General features: G+C 55.2%; 3 protein-coding genes across 3 annotated transcripts; 2 read left to right on the top strand and 1 right to left on the bottom strand.

Moving 5' to 3' along the window:
- Nucleotides 1-3: 3 nt before the first annotated feature.
- MYCTH_2088766 (uncharacterized protein) lies at nucleotides 4-2,723 on the bottom strand. Its single transcript, XM_003659468.1, has 2 exons — nucleotides 2,522-2,723; nucleotides 4-2,352 (listed from the first exon to the last, which is right to left on the bottom strand). The coding sequence occupies exon 2, from the start codon at nucleotides 2,168-2,170 to the stop codon at nucleotides 482-484; it is 1,689 nt and encodes a 562-aa protein (XP_003659516.1). The 5' UTR covers nucleotides 2,171-2,352; nucleotides 2,522-2,723; the 3' UTR covers nucleotides 4-481.
- A 3,575-nt stretch (nucleotides 2,724-6,298) lies between these two features.
- On the top strand, nucleotides 6,299-7,609 carry MYCTH_2076157 (uncharacterized protein; the record flags this gene model as incomplete). The annotated part of the gene is made up of 4 exons (XM_003659467.1): nucleotides 6,299-6,521; nucleotides 6,787-6,910; nucleotides 7,145-7,295; nucleotides 7,350-7,609. 4 exons carry the CDS (start codon nucleotides 6,299-6,301, stop codon nucleotides 7,500-7,502), a joined length of 651 nt encoding a protein of 216 aa, XP_003659515.1. The 3' UTR covers nucleotides 7,503-7,609.
- A 3,131-nt stretch (nucleotides 7,610-10,740) lies between these two features.
- Nucleotides 10,741-14,553, top strand: MYCTH_2296663 (uncharacterized protein). Its single transcript, XM_003659466.1, has 3 exons — nucleotides 10,741-12,336; nucleotides 12,418-13,640; nucleotides 13,718-14,553. Exons 1-3 carry the CDS (start codon nucleotides 10,972-10,974, stop codon nucleotides 14,187-14,189), a joined length of 3,060 nt encoding a protein of 1,019 aa, XP_003659514.1. The 5' UTR covers nucleotides 10,741-10,971; the 3' UTR covers nucleotides 14,190-14,553.
- Nucleotides 14,554-14,771: the final 218 nt, after the last annotated feature.

The following is a 14,771-nucleotide window of genomic DNA, read 5'->3' as shown; positions in this document are numbered from 1 at the left end:
GTTGAACGATGCACATGTGTATTGAAGAGGGTATTATCATGAGCCTGCTAACCCCAGGCCGCTACCAATAAGGATGTATGCGTATGCGTAAAGAAGGCAATGCCTGAAAGCAATAAGAGTGCTGGGAACCAAGTCAAACCAAGAATGAAAGGTTGAAATGCCCAAAGTGTCCTGTCCTTACGCCCAGTCCTCGAGGTATCATTGCCAAGTAAGGAATAACCGGAAAGCCAGGAAACATGTCCCGGCTGACGAACCTCCCAGAACAACCCGACCGCGCCGTGACCAGACTGCGCCCAAACGACCCCTGATATGCTATATAACCCTCCAGAAATTGCGAAGCTGATGCAAATGCGGGGCTCAAACCCGGAGCCAAAACCATAGCCTTGATCGAGATTCTTAAAGGAAATAGGGGTCCTTGCACCTCCCGAGTGGAAGGGGGAAGAATGCAAGAAAATGCTAGTCAGAGGCCAGCCGTCTCTGATTAGGCCGTCAGATCCATACCAAACTCGTCCTCCTCCCTAAAGACATCTCCGCTGCCGTCGTCCTCAAAGTCGACAAAGTCGCCACTGTCGAGCATATCGTGCGTCATTCCATTGCCGTTTTCTCCCGGACTGATCGAGTCGTGGTCCACTCCGTTGTTGTTGTTGTTGCTGTTGCTGTTGCTGTTGCTGCTGCTGCCGCTTCTGCTGCCGCCGGCGCCGTTGTTATTGTTGTTGCTGGTGCCGCTGCTATTGTTGCTGTTGTTGCTGTTGTTGTTGTTGAGGGGCTCGCCCCTATAGTCGGTGTGATGCGGTACTCGCAGGCCAGATCCCGCCGTGCGGGAGTACGACAGCGATTTAGCCTGTCCGGTAGTCTCATCTATCCTGGCCATTGCCTCGAGAAGCTCGGTTTGCATCCTCCTTTCATCATCGGTAATCTCAAAAGGCAACTGGCCACCTCGTTCGTAGAGGGCATTGATAAGCTCCTCTTGCTGCTGAATCTTCAAGTTCAGCATCCACATAAGATCACGTGTCCAGCTGACAGCGCCATTGAGAATATCACCCTTGTTCGGCCCTTTGTCCTTGTCCTCAACGGGAAGGCCTGTTGTGATGTTCCCTGCGCTTCCACCCGCAGCCCGTCGTGCACCAGGGCCTGCCAGACCCGAAGTTGCCTGCGAAGAACCGCCGATGCCAGAAAGGGTAGGTGAGAGTGGGGTGCCATTCTGAATGGCCTTCCTAATTTTCTCGTCCTCGAGGCGGTGCAACGGGACCAGCTTGCTCAGATCTTGGATACGCTCGTTGATGTTGTCACGTCGACGACGCTCGACAAGGTTGTGAGATTCGCGCCTACGCTTGCGCCTCGCTTCTTGGGTCGACGCAGCGGCAGCCGAAGATGCACCGAGCTTGGCGGGCATCGAGACGCCGCCCTTCAGAATGAGGTCATTGATTTGGTTGCCGGGGAGGCCCTGCTGAAGTGGGGAGGAGAATCCAGAACCGGGGAATGAGGAAAGACTGTTAGGTGTCTGAATCCATTGACCTGAATGCGACTTTTCGTGATGGGCGCCCGTTGTTCTAATCGGCTGAGCTCCGAAGGTTGATTCGGAATTGACCGTCATCCCAGTCATCGCCGCCGACTTGGGCGTGAGAGATCCTCTGGCAGTTGACGAAGGTTTGCGCTGCATGGCGTTTGCGAGACGGTTGCGTGCCTGGGCCTGAGCACTCAGAAAATTTGGGTCGTTGTTGTCGTTCAGCTCGGCATTCGCAAGAGGTGACCCCGCATAGGAGAGTGGTGACTTAAGGGCACCAAAGGACTGTGCGTGCCCCATCTGCCGATACGCAAAGTTGTGGGCAAACGGGCTCTGGATCGGATCGCCATCCGGGGTGCTCGAGTACCCATTCAGTGACTGCTGGTTTATCGGCAGCCCCGGATGCGAGCCGTATACTCCGTGAGAGTAACTGACGCCCATATCGTTCATGTTACCGAAGTCCTGGACTCCGGATGGAGCCTCGATCGGGCTGTTCAGCCCCTCCAAGAGTTCATCGTCTCCAAAGCCCGCTGAGCCGCTCGAGAAATTCGAAGGATTGTTGTGATTGAAGTTATGTTGAAATGGCGCCTGATAATTGCCCGTCATGGCTAGATCGTTTGGGTCGATCCCACCATGCCCGTTCATGGAGAAGCCGTGTTGCGCCATCTTCGCCAGTTCAACTGTAAGGGGGAAAGAGGGCGCTTGCAGAGGACGCCTGCTTCAACTGTTGGTCGCTGAGGTGCCCAGGCAGGTGGGTGAACAAAAACCTTGATATTCGGTCGAAAACGCACGCAGTATCAGGTAGTCTAAGGCAATCGGGTGCGGTGTTAGTTCGGCATTATGGGAAACTGAGCGAATGCCACATAGGGTTCGGCAAGAATGAGCATGTGCGCGCTTCAGTTGGAGAAGCAACGTGGGGTTGAAAAGCAAGAGAAAAAAAAGAAATAAATAAATGAACGGAAAAAGACACGAAGAAGGTATAAGAAATGGGGGGAGGGGGAAAAAAAGGCAACCTACCTAACGACGTGATGAGACTCTTCGTTTCGCTGGCGTCGGGCCGTTCTCCATCAGGCAGAGAAGAAACAGTGGGGGAAGCGGCGGTCGGGTCGAGAATGACTCGGGATGGGCGGCGCCGCAGATCGGAGATCGGTCGACGACGGACAATGTGCAATGACTCGCCGCAGGATGATGGGAGCCGGAATGGCTTCTTTGCAGTTTCTTTGAGTTGCGCAGTGTCGCACAGTTTCGATTGGAGAGGAGTGACGGCCTTGTGCAGATATGACAAGTCGTCGAGGGTGAAGAGGGTCGAAGAGGGCAGGATGTGGGGAAGAGCCGGGGCTTAACAATATCTTAGCGGCTAACCCGGTCGGGAAACAGTCCCCTTCAGATCGCAGCTCTTGGAAAGCAATGAGATAAGGCGTTCCCAACAAAGGAATCCAGGAAATTGTCAATGGGCAAAAGCCCTTGCTGTTCTCTTTACCGGCTGCAAACAGGCGAGCAAGACCGGTATGTTGGTAGGAGGGTGGAATGCAAACCCAAAGCCTATATCGAGGGCTGCCAAAATCAGGATCGCAACCTGGAAGGGCCCGTGATGCAGCGTTCGGAAGTTGCGGCTAGTTGGAGAAATCGGGAAATGGTTCAACTCCTGCAATGGGGCGGGGAAACCAGCCGCGGGGAGGAACGAGGCGTGGGTGGGGCCTTATGAAGCCCAGAGAAGCGGAGAGAGATCGTGGCGTTTGAACCCAAGAGGTAGCGGCAGCAAGGTGGTTGAGGCGGGCCGTTGGATGTTTGGGATGAACGCTCAGGCGAATCCGATGCCGGCGGAAACAACCGTTTGTTCCTCGAGCAGAAGCGGCTCAGGGAATACAAAGAGCCGGGAATGGCAGGAAACCTGAAGGTACAACCCAGCACCCGGGTTACAAAGGTGATGCAATCGAGTGAAGTATCGATAACGGAACTGCGGAACCAACGGCGGAAGCCGAGTACCTCTTCGCGCTCACGGAATGCCTATTTCGGATGAGGGGCGCATCCGCAAGGAAAGAGTAGAAAGGAGCCGGCGACTCGGTGCGGCCCGAGTGTAGTGTCTGATACCGAATCTTTAACGTCTCAATGAGGAGTGTCAAGCAATCGACCGAGCCGTCATCCAGTTTTCCTTTGAGGATGGCTGGCACGAACGAAAGGTAAGCGGTAAGCACAGAGGCAGAAAAGAGAGATATATGTCGGAGACGGGTGCGGTTGAGGTGCCCCTCTTTTGTTGCGAGACTGGCCGTGATCCGAGTTGGGTCGTTGATTGGCTGGCGCTATCACAAGCGGTCCGTCTGGCTTGGACCGACTCAACTGGCAGGCTTGAGACCTATTACTTCACACCTCCGAGGTCCTTCGTGGTGAAACCCTGACGACCTGACCGTTGCTGATAGCGAGGCGACTGATGGCGAAGCTCCAGCTTGAGTGCCTCAAATCAGTCGCCGGACTATGACCCGGTGGGCCGGGACGTCGGGGTGATTGAAAGCGCGGAAATGCGAGATGGAGGGGTAATCGAATGGTCAGGTAAGTACGTAGTAAGATAGAAAAGGTTGGCTTGCTGCGCGTTGAGGAAAGCAACGATGGAGGACTCGAGAGACCCAAACGGCAGTTTTCAGTAACGGACCCGAACTGTTGAACGTGATATTTGGCAGTTCTTGGCTCGGCCGAGACGCGGATGAGTGATTCTGGTTTGCTGTGTTTGGTGCAGTGCCGGATGTGCACGTCACCGCGTGCTGCTGTGCTTGCAGGATTCGGCTTGCTCAGCTAGTGAGGCAGTGATGAAAGGATTCAAGGTGAGTGTTGAGTCTGACAACATCTGGCAGTTGCGAAAAAAAACAGAGCGATCACGTCCAAACATGCTGGGCGCATGTGGCCCTCGAGGCCCCTTTTATCTTTGTCCTGGACTTCCTGCATGGCATATATCGCCCGCCATGGAGTTAACTTCCAAGGGCCCTCACAACCTAAGTCGCCTGACTTCCGAAGAGGCCTACTATGTAAAGTGGTGTGCTGCGAAATACGGAATAGTCGGTCGTAAGCCTTGGCCGTTCCCACCTGGCTCACCCGCGATTCACCGAAACTTGTTCGAGAAAGAAGGGCGTGTGTCTGCCAGCCCATCCATTGTGACTCGCAGCTGAGACACCAGGGCACACCAAGAGAGACGCGCAGCCACAATTCATTCTAGGCTCGGCAGGAAAATACGTAATGTCTCTGGGAATCCAGCTCCGATGGTACCGTACCGGGGCACGACGGGACGCCTAGCGTAGCCGTCACACGAGTCGGCCAACAGCGTGCAAACCCCAGCCGCCAGCCACCTGGAGCAAGTACCGGCATCAAGCTCCACAAAGCGATGCAGATGCAAGAAAGGGACCAGCCCGTGTGATACACAGCATCGTGCGTTCATCAACTACCGGATATGTGCCGTCTCCAAGCAACTACGGGATACATGGATTTGAACCGTGGAGGTGGGTTCGTGGGCTGGTGTGTGAGGTGCATGTGGATGGGTGTGCGTGCCTTGCCCTCCGCCAGCTCCGATCGTCCTAGGTGGTAGAACCCTCGTAACCAACATCGACCGTTGGAGCTAACGTATCGAGTCTGCCAAAAATCTGCCGCTTTGGAGCTCTAAGCAGGAAGAAGAACCAAGAGGCACCCCCTCGGTGCCGTCTTTTACCTGGGGACACTGGGTCCTGCTTGATCCGTCTATCTTTTCACCCAACGCAGCTAGCTAATGGCCGCTGCCGAACTCCAAGACTCCCAGGAACGCGATATATCACCGCACCGTAACCCGCGCTCATCTGTGTAGTAATTTGAGGAGATAGAGAGTCAAGTGAGTCTCCACGTGCCTGCCAGATCCCCGAGTGCTTCCAGTGTGGAGTGTACGTCCGTACATACGAATTACTCCGTACTCTGCAGAGCAACTCGAAACACCACTAATAAAGTGTGGAGCGGGTCTGAAAATAACCCGCCCAAACCGGATGCTACCCATCCTTGAGTGGTCCGTGATCACCTCTTTGTGGGTCAGCGCTGTCAGAGACCAATCATTCGGGCAGGATCGCCGAAGTGGGTGCCCTCCCGACCTGTCGGCTGCCAGGATGCCGTTCGCAAACTGCTTGCGCAAGCGATAAGTTAACCGCAAAACCGATTTCCTAGTCTCCTAGTATTAACTCTGTCTGCGAGGCATCATCTGGACACACTTCCCAGAGCGTTTGGGAGTGCCATATCAGCAGCACATCGAGCGACATCGCAGTTTTGTGTGGAGACGGCGAAGCGAGCCGTTTTGAAATCGACCGTACCTGAGCAAAGTGAGGAGAGGCTGGGAGGCAGCAGCAGGAGTATTGGGCAGACACGACACCCTTCGAACAAGATCCTGAAATCATCTGAACGTCGCGCCGGACCTTTTCGTTCCAACTTGGGGGTGTGGCTAGTCTCGCCGCATGACTTTTCGAGCCACGACCGTGTCAAACAGCCGACTACACCTCCCCATCCGTCCCTCCATCGGCACCGATCTGTGTCATCGCAGCGTCTGCCCGCTCTGCGTCCGTCGATCCACCTTGTCAACTTAACTCCGTCTCGCTCTTTCTTTACACTTTCCATTTGGGCATCTTGTGCGGTCACCAGAGCCCCCTAACCTCGCCCGCACTCCACCCTAGTCACGCCTACCGGGTTTTTCGATTGAAACCTCAAACACGACCGGCGACGCATTCCCACCCCGTATTCATCAGCCTTGCGGGACCTTCTTAGCAGCACCCGGGGGGCGCCAACACCAGGCCTACTATGGCATCGGCTTCGTTTCGCGATTCAATCAACTCCCTCGGCTGGTCGCGACGTAATACGGACTTCCCAGTAACCACAACCCCACAGCGTGGTTTCCTGTCATCTCTTCAATCCCTCAACCCATTTCGCGACCGTGGCTATGTCCAACTTCCAACAACCGAGGGCGCAGGGGCGCCTTTGCCAGCCCCAACCCGCCGCGAAGAGGAGGAAGGGTGGTTTGCCTGTGAGTCAACTCTGTTTCCATCCCGACCTTCCCCCCTCCCTCCAACGCCCGCATGTCTTTGTTTAGTTTCCAGCCCAAGGGCCTTGCCCCTCCCCCTGCAGACAGACCTTACAATGCGGGACATGTGCCGGTTCTGCATGCCATGTCTTGAGGTGCCCCACACCTTCGTGGCTGTCTCTTCGATAATCAGTTCTTCCAAGCTTCTCTCTCAACTAGATTTGCTCTGCCCTGTTGCGGGCAACAAAGACTAACCGGCAAGACGCAGTAAGTCGATGGGATCGGCTGCTGATATTCAGTGCCTGTAACCTGGGCGCTCTTGCTTGTTTCGTCATATGCTTCGCCCTGTTCCCCGTCATCTCTCTCGGCAGGCCGCGAAAGCTAGTTGTCCTGTAAGTTTGCGCTCTAGGGTTATCCGATTGCGGGCATAGGAACCCATTCCTGGAGCTCCGCTCAAACTCGGGGCATTTTCATTCCAGCAGTCAGATGCCCTGAGCTGGCAAGAAGGCGGCCTCCTGGGCGTCTCGGGAGAGCTGGGCTTTGAACGGTTGCCTTCGGTGGCGCCGTCGCTGCCTGCCATGGACGTTGTTGGGACGGCTGTAGGCTAACTAAACCTCAATCCGCAGATGGACCTTAGGATCGATTCTTTTCCTGTCGTCGTTCGCCGCCATCATGGGCCCGTTGGCCTACCTACAACATCTGCTCTCTACCCCGCGGCTACCTTTTACAGCGGCTTACTTTGGATCGCTCGGACTGACCTTATACTTTTCCATCGGTGTAAGTTTGCACGTGCTTGAGCTGTGGCCGACACGGTTGCTAAGCCTCTCTCAGCTTCAAAGCACCCTTCTCACACTGTTTGCCGGGCTCGCCCAGCTAGCTGCCTTGGTATGGTACCTTGTGAGCTACTTCCCGATGGGCTCCAGCGGATTGCGCCTTGTGAGCAGTTTTGGTGCCCGCAGGGCAGCAGCCTGGATGACGGGGTGATGAGAGACAGGGGACATGGGGTATGGCCGGCTCAGAAAATGATGTATAGTCAACACCGGCTGGTGTGCTCTCTGCATATCTTGTCGGGCGATTTGCTTCTCACAGCCAACCAGACTTTAAGGGTGATGAACCTCGTGAACCTCGTAAGTAGTGGACTTCGCGACCCAGCGCATTTGAGTGTTAGTCTTTTCGGCCTCCATTACCAGACGACTGCCTTTGCGTCACTTTGAATCTAGCATAAAGGTAGCAAGGCCCGGCCCGGCCCGGCACATCAGACCATAAGAGCGGGACGCTTCAAGAACGCTCTATAGACGATCCTTTCAATGTTCTCGTGAGCCACGAACACCCTTATGAGCGTAAGATACGAATAAACACCTGGGAGGGAAATGCCCCTGATGAATAACCGCGCGTGGCGTCGGGGCACGCTTTCCCAAGTCGAGGTGGCATAAACCAGGCGAGTTGCAGAAGCAGATCGTGGATCTTGCATCGACCACGAGCCGCAAGCTCATTCGCGCAGAGCAGTCAGTCAATGGAAGGATGATATTGGAGGGAAATGCAGGAGGTGCCACTCTAGCCCTGTGGCGTAGAGGTTTCGTAGGCTATGAGAGGCTTGTGATGATTTTTCTCTCTTTCCTTTATTCTTCCTCTTCCGCCGAACTTTCTCCATTCGCGACAAGGGCATTCCATTGATAATGGAAAGCGGGCTAAAACTTTGCACTCGGGATGCAAGAAGCGAGAAATATATGAAAGGAAGAGGCGACAGAAATAAGGAAAGGAACAGTGAATAGTGTATGTATCTTCAGTCGAATTCCGAGTGAAATTCCCTTCACGCATTAATACACAAGAGAGGCCGAAGCATAGTTCATTTATGCAAGGAAGATCGACGAACTGGATATTGATCCCTTCCTTTGAAGAAATCGACCTTTTCAACACAAACCCACTTTTACCACGCCATTCTGGATGCCTGGCCTTCATTTTCAAGTCTTCTACACTAACGCTGGGAGGTGTGTGAGTTGGAGCCCCGCCTTGGCCGACCCACTACATCCCGACCGACGGAAGGTCTCGCAAAACGCCCCGTCACTAATCTCGGGCAGGTCCCTCTTTAAGACGTAGTGCAACCACTCATTACTTCTAGACGACTTCGATACGACGGTCGTTAACAATTGGACCCAACCATGTTGAAGCATGCAATGTAGGTTAATTTAAACGCAAATTCCCAAAATGATAGCGTACATGACTAAATTGCTCTTAAAGACAGCACATCACTAACTGATACGACTCAAGAGGTGGATATTTCAGATTACTGTGCAGGTGCCTGTGTCTGGTAGTACGCAGGTCCTTAGCACAAAGTACGTTCCTGGAATTAGAAGACAGATATCTTTCCGTTAAGGATCACAGGAGCAGTGTTGTGGGTCAAGTTTCTTACATGTATATAAGGTACCTACGAGAGGACTTCTGACGAAGACACTACCCGCCAGAGGTATCTTCGGCATGTGGGCAATGTACAGAATGACGGGGTGGTCAATAACAGCCTTCGATGGAAGCTGGGCAAGTACGGCTTGGTTACTACGACTGCTTTACTAAACAATGTTCTTCAGGTTACCACGTGCCAACTTTGCTGCCTTCGGTCGAATACCGGAGCTACCTAGCTACCAGCTTATGTTAAGAGAGGTAGATGCTGACTTAACCAACTAGCACCAAGTAGTGACCTTTGCTACCTGGCGTTTGCGGAAGCTTCTCTAGTCATAGTCCTTGTAGGCTTGGGTATGTTCCAGTTTTACACTTCGGCACATACTGGAAAAGAGCAAAGAATCGTCTCGTATCGTGCAACCCAAAAGCCCGAATCCAGGATATGAGGCGACGAGGCGACTTTGGCTACACTGATGATTGCCCACTCGTGTTTGCCAAAGATGCTGCGAGATCAGTGGGCGCGTCTGTGGCATTGTCTGCAGCCGAGATGATGGACCCCAGTCCGGGACAAAAGAGCAGGAAGAAAATCGTCACGCAGCCAAAGAATTCCCCGGCACATTGCAACCAGGCCAAGAGAACACCAGAATTGGTTGGCGGCATCTCCGGGTCCGCAAGAGAGCTGCAACAAACAACATTAGGTGGATTGGTTTGGGCTCTAGTCTCGTAGTTGCCTGTGCCGCGTGCCTGCAGGGTGTTAGTTCCATCTCATGTCGTGCGAGACACAGCCGTTTTGCCATCAACACCCTAGGGCGGGAACACAACACCGACGAAGGACTGTCGTAGGGCAGTTCGGATTGTGGTGGTCGCGGCCCACATGGGAGCTCTTGTTCCCGACCCCGCCGTCCTGAGCGAGCCTGAATGTATTATAGTATGTAGTAGGGTAGGCAGCCGCCAATCCGGAACCTGAGACCTCAACAGGGCAGCGAAAAGAATTGAAAACAACGCCTGGATTACATCACGTTCGGTCCATAGGCCATTTTCCTGGCCTGTATCATCCGGAACTCTTTGCCTTCTCTTCTCTTTTTCGGGTTCCAGTCCTGCTGCAAACCACCGAGAACTGGCTTAACCGATTTATATTCGCGCAAAACCCGTTACGTTACCCCACAGTTTCTGGGCCGGCCCCTCCGCTCCGAAAAACTACACAGTACACAGCGCTGGGCACCCGGACAAAAGCCAAATGTTTAGGTCCCGGGCTCTATCTCCACCATTCTGTTAGCAGAGCCTGAGGACCGAGAAAAATTTATTCCACCCACACACAATTCTCATCCACTCCGCGCCTTGGGAAGCACTTCCGCATATCCCGCCAGCACACTTTTTTTTTTCTTCCTTTCTTCTCCTACCCACCCCTCACTCGCATCTGCAGCCTTCTGCCCTCTCTGCATCCAACGCTCTTCTTAGAGGTCGGTCGCGAGGGCGTTCGGTTGTCCGTCGACGTGAGGCTTCGTTCCGGTTACTGCAGAGCAGAATAGTGCTTGCAGTACCATCTTCCCGCGGCGTTTGCCCTTTGCCCTCCTTCCCACCTCCTTTGGTTTGCATCACTTCGCAGCCTTCTCGCTTCAGAAAGTCGTCACACGCGCGATCCCTCGAACCCGAACGAATCGCTCTTGGAAACCGGCAACAGAGGTCGAGTGGCTGTTCGCCCGAGTCTTGTTCCCGCGAGCACCCGATCCGCTTCCGCCTCTGCCAGAGACAGTTCGTTTGTTGACTTGGGTCTCTCGATCAATTCGACTCGCCAACCATCGCCCGACTCAGGTTCAGGCTTTCTGCTGATTCCCCTTTGGGCCTCGACACCTCAGCATTCCATCAGTGCGGGGAGGTTGTATTGGCCTCTCCGGACATCGCCTGACCTTGGCCAGGCACCTCAAGGTTTAGCAAGCCATTACTGGTTGCCGTTCACCGAGCCACGAGGGCTCCGAGCCGCTCGCACGACCAGAAAGCTTTGTCCTCGTCGTGCATTAAGCGTCCCCCAGGCCGCGGTGACTTCGACCCCGCATCAACAATGTCGGCCACAACATTCTCTTACGCGCAAGCCGCGAGAGGCCGGACCGTCTCCCAACCGAGCCAACAAGAGACATCGAGCCCTGCTCCTTCGACGACCGGTTCGCAAGGGAAAGATGACGCATCCACCGGCGCCACGTCCATAACAGCACCCTCAGTTGCCTCGACCACCCCTGAAACTCGGGATACAGAGCAGGCGGCACAGCCCCAGGTCGAGAGCAAGTTGTTGAAACAGGGTCAGGAAGCCGCTTCTGTCGCTAATTCCAACTCATCAGCAGCATCTGTCACGGAGCAGTCGGGCAAACCGGCCGAGGAGACCAGCGTGAAATCATCTGATGCTAGACCTCAAGCCCGGAGCCAGAGTGAGGATAAGGCATCCCGCTCCACCAGCCGGACTTCCCGCTTCAATGACAGCGCGGATGGCAGAAAAGGGCGAAAGGGGAAGAAAGGCCGTACTGCCGACAAAGATGCGCCAAGTGATCAAAACCAGGATGAGGATGCCGAGAAGGTGAAGGAGGCTCCTAAGCCAGTAATCCTCACAGAGGCTCCCCTTCCTACTGTCAACCCCTGGGCGAAGCGTATGGAAGCACAAAAAGCGGCTGTTCAGGTCAAGCTTGGATCGGACAACCCGACAGTTGACAGCGAATCGAAGCAAAATGCCTCTCAAGAGGAGTCCAACGTGCGCAACGCAGCGCCCAACGGTGCCAGTGGGGACAAGTGGGCGCAGAAGAAGACGGCTGAGGCATCACGCCCCACAGACCAAGCTCCGCGCCGAAGCGGCCCGCGGGGTAGCCGTGCTGGAGACAAGGAAGAAAGGACCTCAGTGGCCCTGCCCCCGGTCGCGGACCCTTCGTCCTGGCCGGATCCCAAGTCTGCCGCAGAGCGAGAGCAGACTGCAAGAAAGTCACAGGAGAAGCTTGACACAGCCGAAAAGGATGGCCCGGAGGAAGCTGCCCCTGCCCGCAAGAAGACCTGGGAGAAGCTCGAGATTGAGCATTCCGTTGTTTTCCAGACTCCGTTACCTCCCCTTCGCGGACCCAAACCCCGAGGTGGCGCTCCCCGAGGTGGTCGTGAAGCAGGGCCAATGAGGGGCAATCATACTGCTGCCGCGGCCGCCACCGCCCCTCAAGCCAATCTTGGTTCGGTGAGCGACAAGGCGGCTTCCCCCGGTGGGTTTACGGGTCCCAAGCCTACGGCAGCCCGCTCCCGTGACGGAAGTATTCCTTCCCGCGCGGCTCCTCAGTCTCACCCGCCGCATGCGTCGAAGCGTGCCTCAGTTGATGTCGCCTCAAGGGACCAGCGCAAGCAGTCAGTGCCTGGGAGCACAACAGAGCAGGCTCGCGATGCCAGCTTTGATGCCTCAAGCGTAAGCCCCCGCTGCAACGCATACGTTTTTCACAGAGCCGTGCCGCCCTCGTCACAGTCAAGCGCTAATAAGAAACTTCAGTCGTCGAAGAGGGCCAGTGCGACACGGGATATCCGCCTCGAAAATGGCTCGCTGAATTCTGAAGCCGGACAAGCACGAGCTCTGCCTCAAGATCGTGCCAGCAATTTCCAATCTAGGGGTGATAATCAGCAGTATCCCACCCGGGAGGGCCGTCCGGAACGAGGCCGGGGCGGTTACCGTGCCCGCGGTAGCCACAATAACTCGTCATCGCATATCTCTTTGGCGTCGTACGTCGCCAACGGCCATTATCCAGCCCCCAACGGTTTCCAGGCTCGGCAAAATCCGAACTCTCACAGCCCTCCGCCTTTTCCTGGCCAGTTCCCGGCATCTTTCGGTCACTCCTCAAGGGGAAGGGGAAACAAGTGGGCAAGCTCCGGTCAGGCGGCTGGGCGCAACGCTGCGGGTGCTGCAGGGTTTCCCCCGAAGGCTGCTCACGTGAACGACTACGCCGTGGGTCAATATCCCCCATACATATACTCGCCACTCTTCGATCCATCCATTCCCATCCTCAAGTCTCAGGTGGAGTATTACCTGTCTGTTGAGAACCTCTGCAAGGACTACTACCTTCGTCAGCACATGGATGGCCAGGGTTTTGTCCATCTCTCAACCATTGCGGCATTTAAACGCATCAAGGCCGTCACAGAGGACTTGGAGCTCCTTCGCCTAGCTTGCTCGCTCTCCGATCAGATTGAGTTCGGCGTAGGCGATGACGGGATTGAGCGACTGCGGACGCGTGACAAGTGGCAGCACTTTGTCTTGCCCGTTTCTGAACGGGCTGAGCCTCACCGCAATGATGGTCCGGCAAATTGGACCCCTTATGTGAGGCCGGACGCCCAATTTGCCGCGCCCTTTCCCGGTCAGATGGTTCCTCAGCCGTATCCTCCCGCTGCTGTCGGTGTCTACCCACCGTATAGCGAGGACCAGATGTATCCGCCGGCATTCATCAACGGCGCCGCCTACGATCCGACAGTCAACGGCAGCACTGCCAATGGCCACCATGCCGGACAAGAGACCCAGCTCTCCGCGGGTGTACCGGAATACGCACCTCCCCAGTCCCCTGTAACACTGGAGAGTATGACCAATTTCCCGGACTCCCAGGTGGAGAATCTGATGGTGATTCTGGGCTACGATGAGAAAGATGACGCAGGCTCGTCCACCGCGTCCGGCATGGCAGGCTATGTCCCTGGAAAGAACCAAGCCGCCAATTCTCCAGAGACTTCGAGGTATGTGCTCTCATTCTCCCCATTACTTCCTCCATCTAAACATCCGTTTTGAACAGCTCTGACTTAATCGTTCGTAGCGTCAGTGGAGAGGAAAGTGTCGCGCCCATCAACCAGGCGGACCAATCCGAGCGTGGTATTGTCTGGGTCGATGCACAGGCATCTACCTCTACCAATGAGCAGAGAGATCGCAAACCGTATGTCGAGATTCGCAAGGCGGCCCTTGAGCAACGGCAGAGTGCCAAGGCGGGCGAAACTCCCAAGGAGATGCAGAAACTTTACAGATTCTGGTCGCAGATGCTGCTCAAGGATTTCAACGCCAAGGTTTACCAGGAGTTCAGAGACTTGGCGCTTGAGGACGCGCGTCAGGGGACTCCGTCCACATGGGGTTTGAAGTGCCTCCTCGAGTTCTACGACAAGCTTTTGCTCAAGACCAACACCCGTAAACCTTGGCCTCAAGATCGGGCAGTGCCTGAAATCTTCACGGCTCACATGAACGAGGCTGTCGAATTGGACAACAAGCTGGGTGGGAAGGGCGTTGCCACTATTTGAAGGGGCCGCACCCGAAGCTGCAAGTCGGCGATATTTGGAAGCGATTCTCTTTGCTTCCCTTCGCCAACAGGTTCCTCGGCAGAGCCGTCGTTTGACCTATTTAAGATGATACCTCGGTTGTTCGCGGGGGCTTGGCGATTCCCTCATTTCAGTCTGTCCAGGCTCGAACCACATACGGAATTCCTATACACCAGCGATCTAATCATTACGACGTCCATTCGAGTCAGCTATTTTCTTCCCACTGGGTCCGGGACATGGTGGTGCTGTCGAGGGGTTTGCTCGAATAGGACGTGTTGTCACTGACGTACCACGCATCATTGGGAGCAATCCGCCTTCTGACTGCGGCAAATCAGAAAGCACGACGTATATTTCATTCTGTTGTGCCTCGAGAGCAACCAACGAGACTGGCCTCTGCCGGTCACGCCCCTTTGGCAACTGGCGGCTGTTCAATGTCGCTTGCTTGGTTGTGGCAGGGCTCAAATTAGGTGCTCTTTTCCTTCTGGAGTCGGTCTACATCTTTGGGGAGGGCGGGCGGTCAGATGGGAAGGCGTTATGATGAGGGACACGGACCTGGGGGAAGAT

Source organism: Thermothelomyces thermophilus, chromosome 1 (assembly GCF_000226095.1).
Source record: "Thermothelomyces thermophilus ATCC 42464 chromosome 1, complete sequence".
In the NCBI taxonomy this organism is placed as follows: Eukaryota; Fungi; Ascomycota; class Sordariomycetes; order Sordariales; family Chaetomiaceae; genus Thermothelomyces; species Thermothelomyces thermophilus.
Note: the sequence above shows the minus strand (reverse complement) of the source record. Positions and strands in the feature narration are given on the sequence as shown.

Bases quoted from the DNA above. Each gene is read 5' to 3' on its own strand.
- MYCTH_2088766 (XM_003659468.1), bottom strand. From the start codon at position 2,170: ATGGCGCAACACGGCTTCTCCATGAACGGGCATGGTGGGATCGACCCA.
- MYCTH_2296663 (XM_003659466.1), top strand. From the start codon at position 10,972: ATGTCGGCCACAACATTCTCTTACGCGCAAGCCGCGAGAGGCCGGACC. The intron at 12,337-12,417 runs GTAAGCCCCCGC...AAGAAACTTCAG, and splicing joins CCAGCTTTGATGCCTCAAGC to TCGTCGAAGAGGGCCAGTGC. The intron at 13,641-13,717 runs GTATGTGCTCTC...AATCGTTCGTAG, and splicing joins AATTCTCCAGAGACTTCGAG to CGTCAGTGGAGAGGAAAGTG.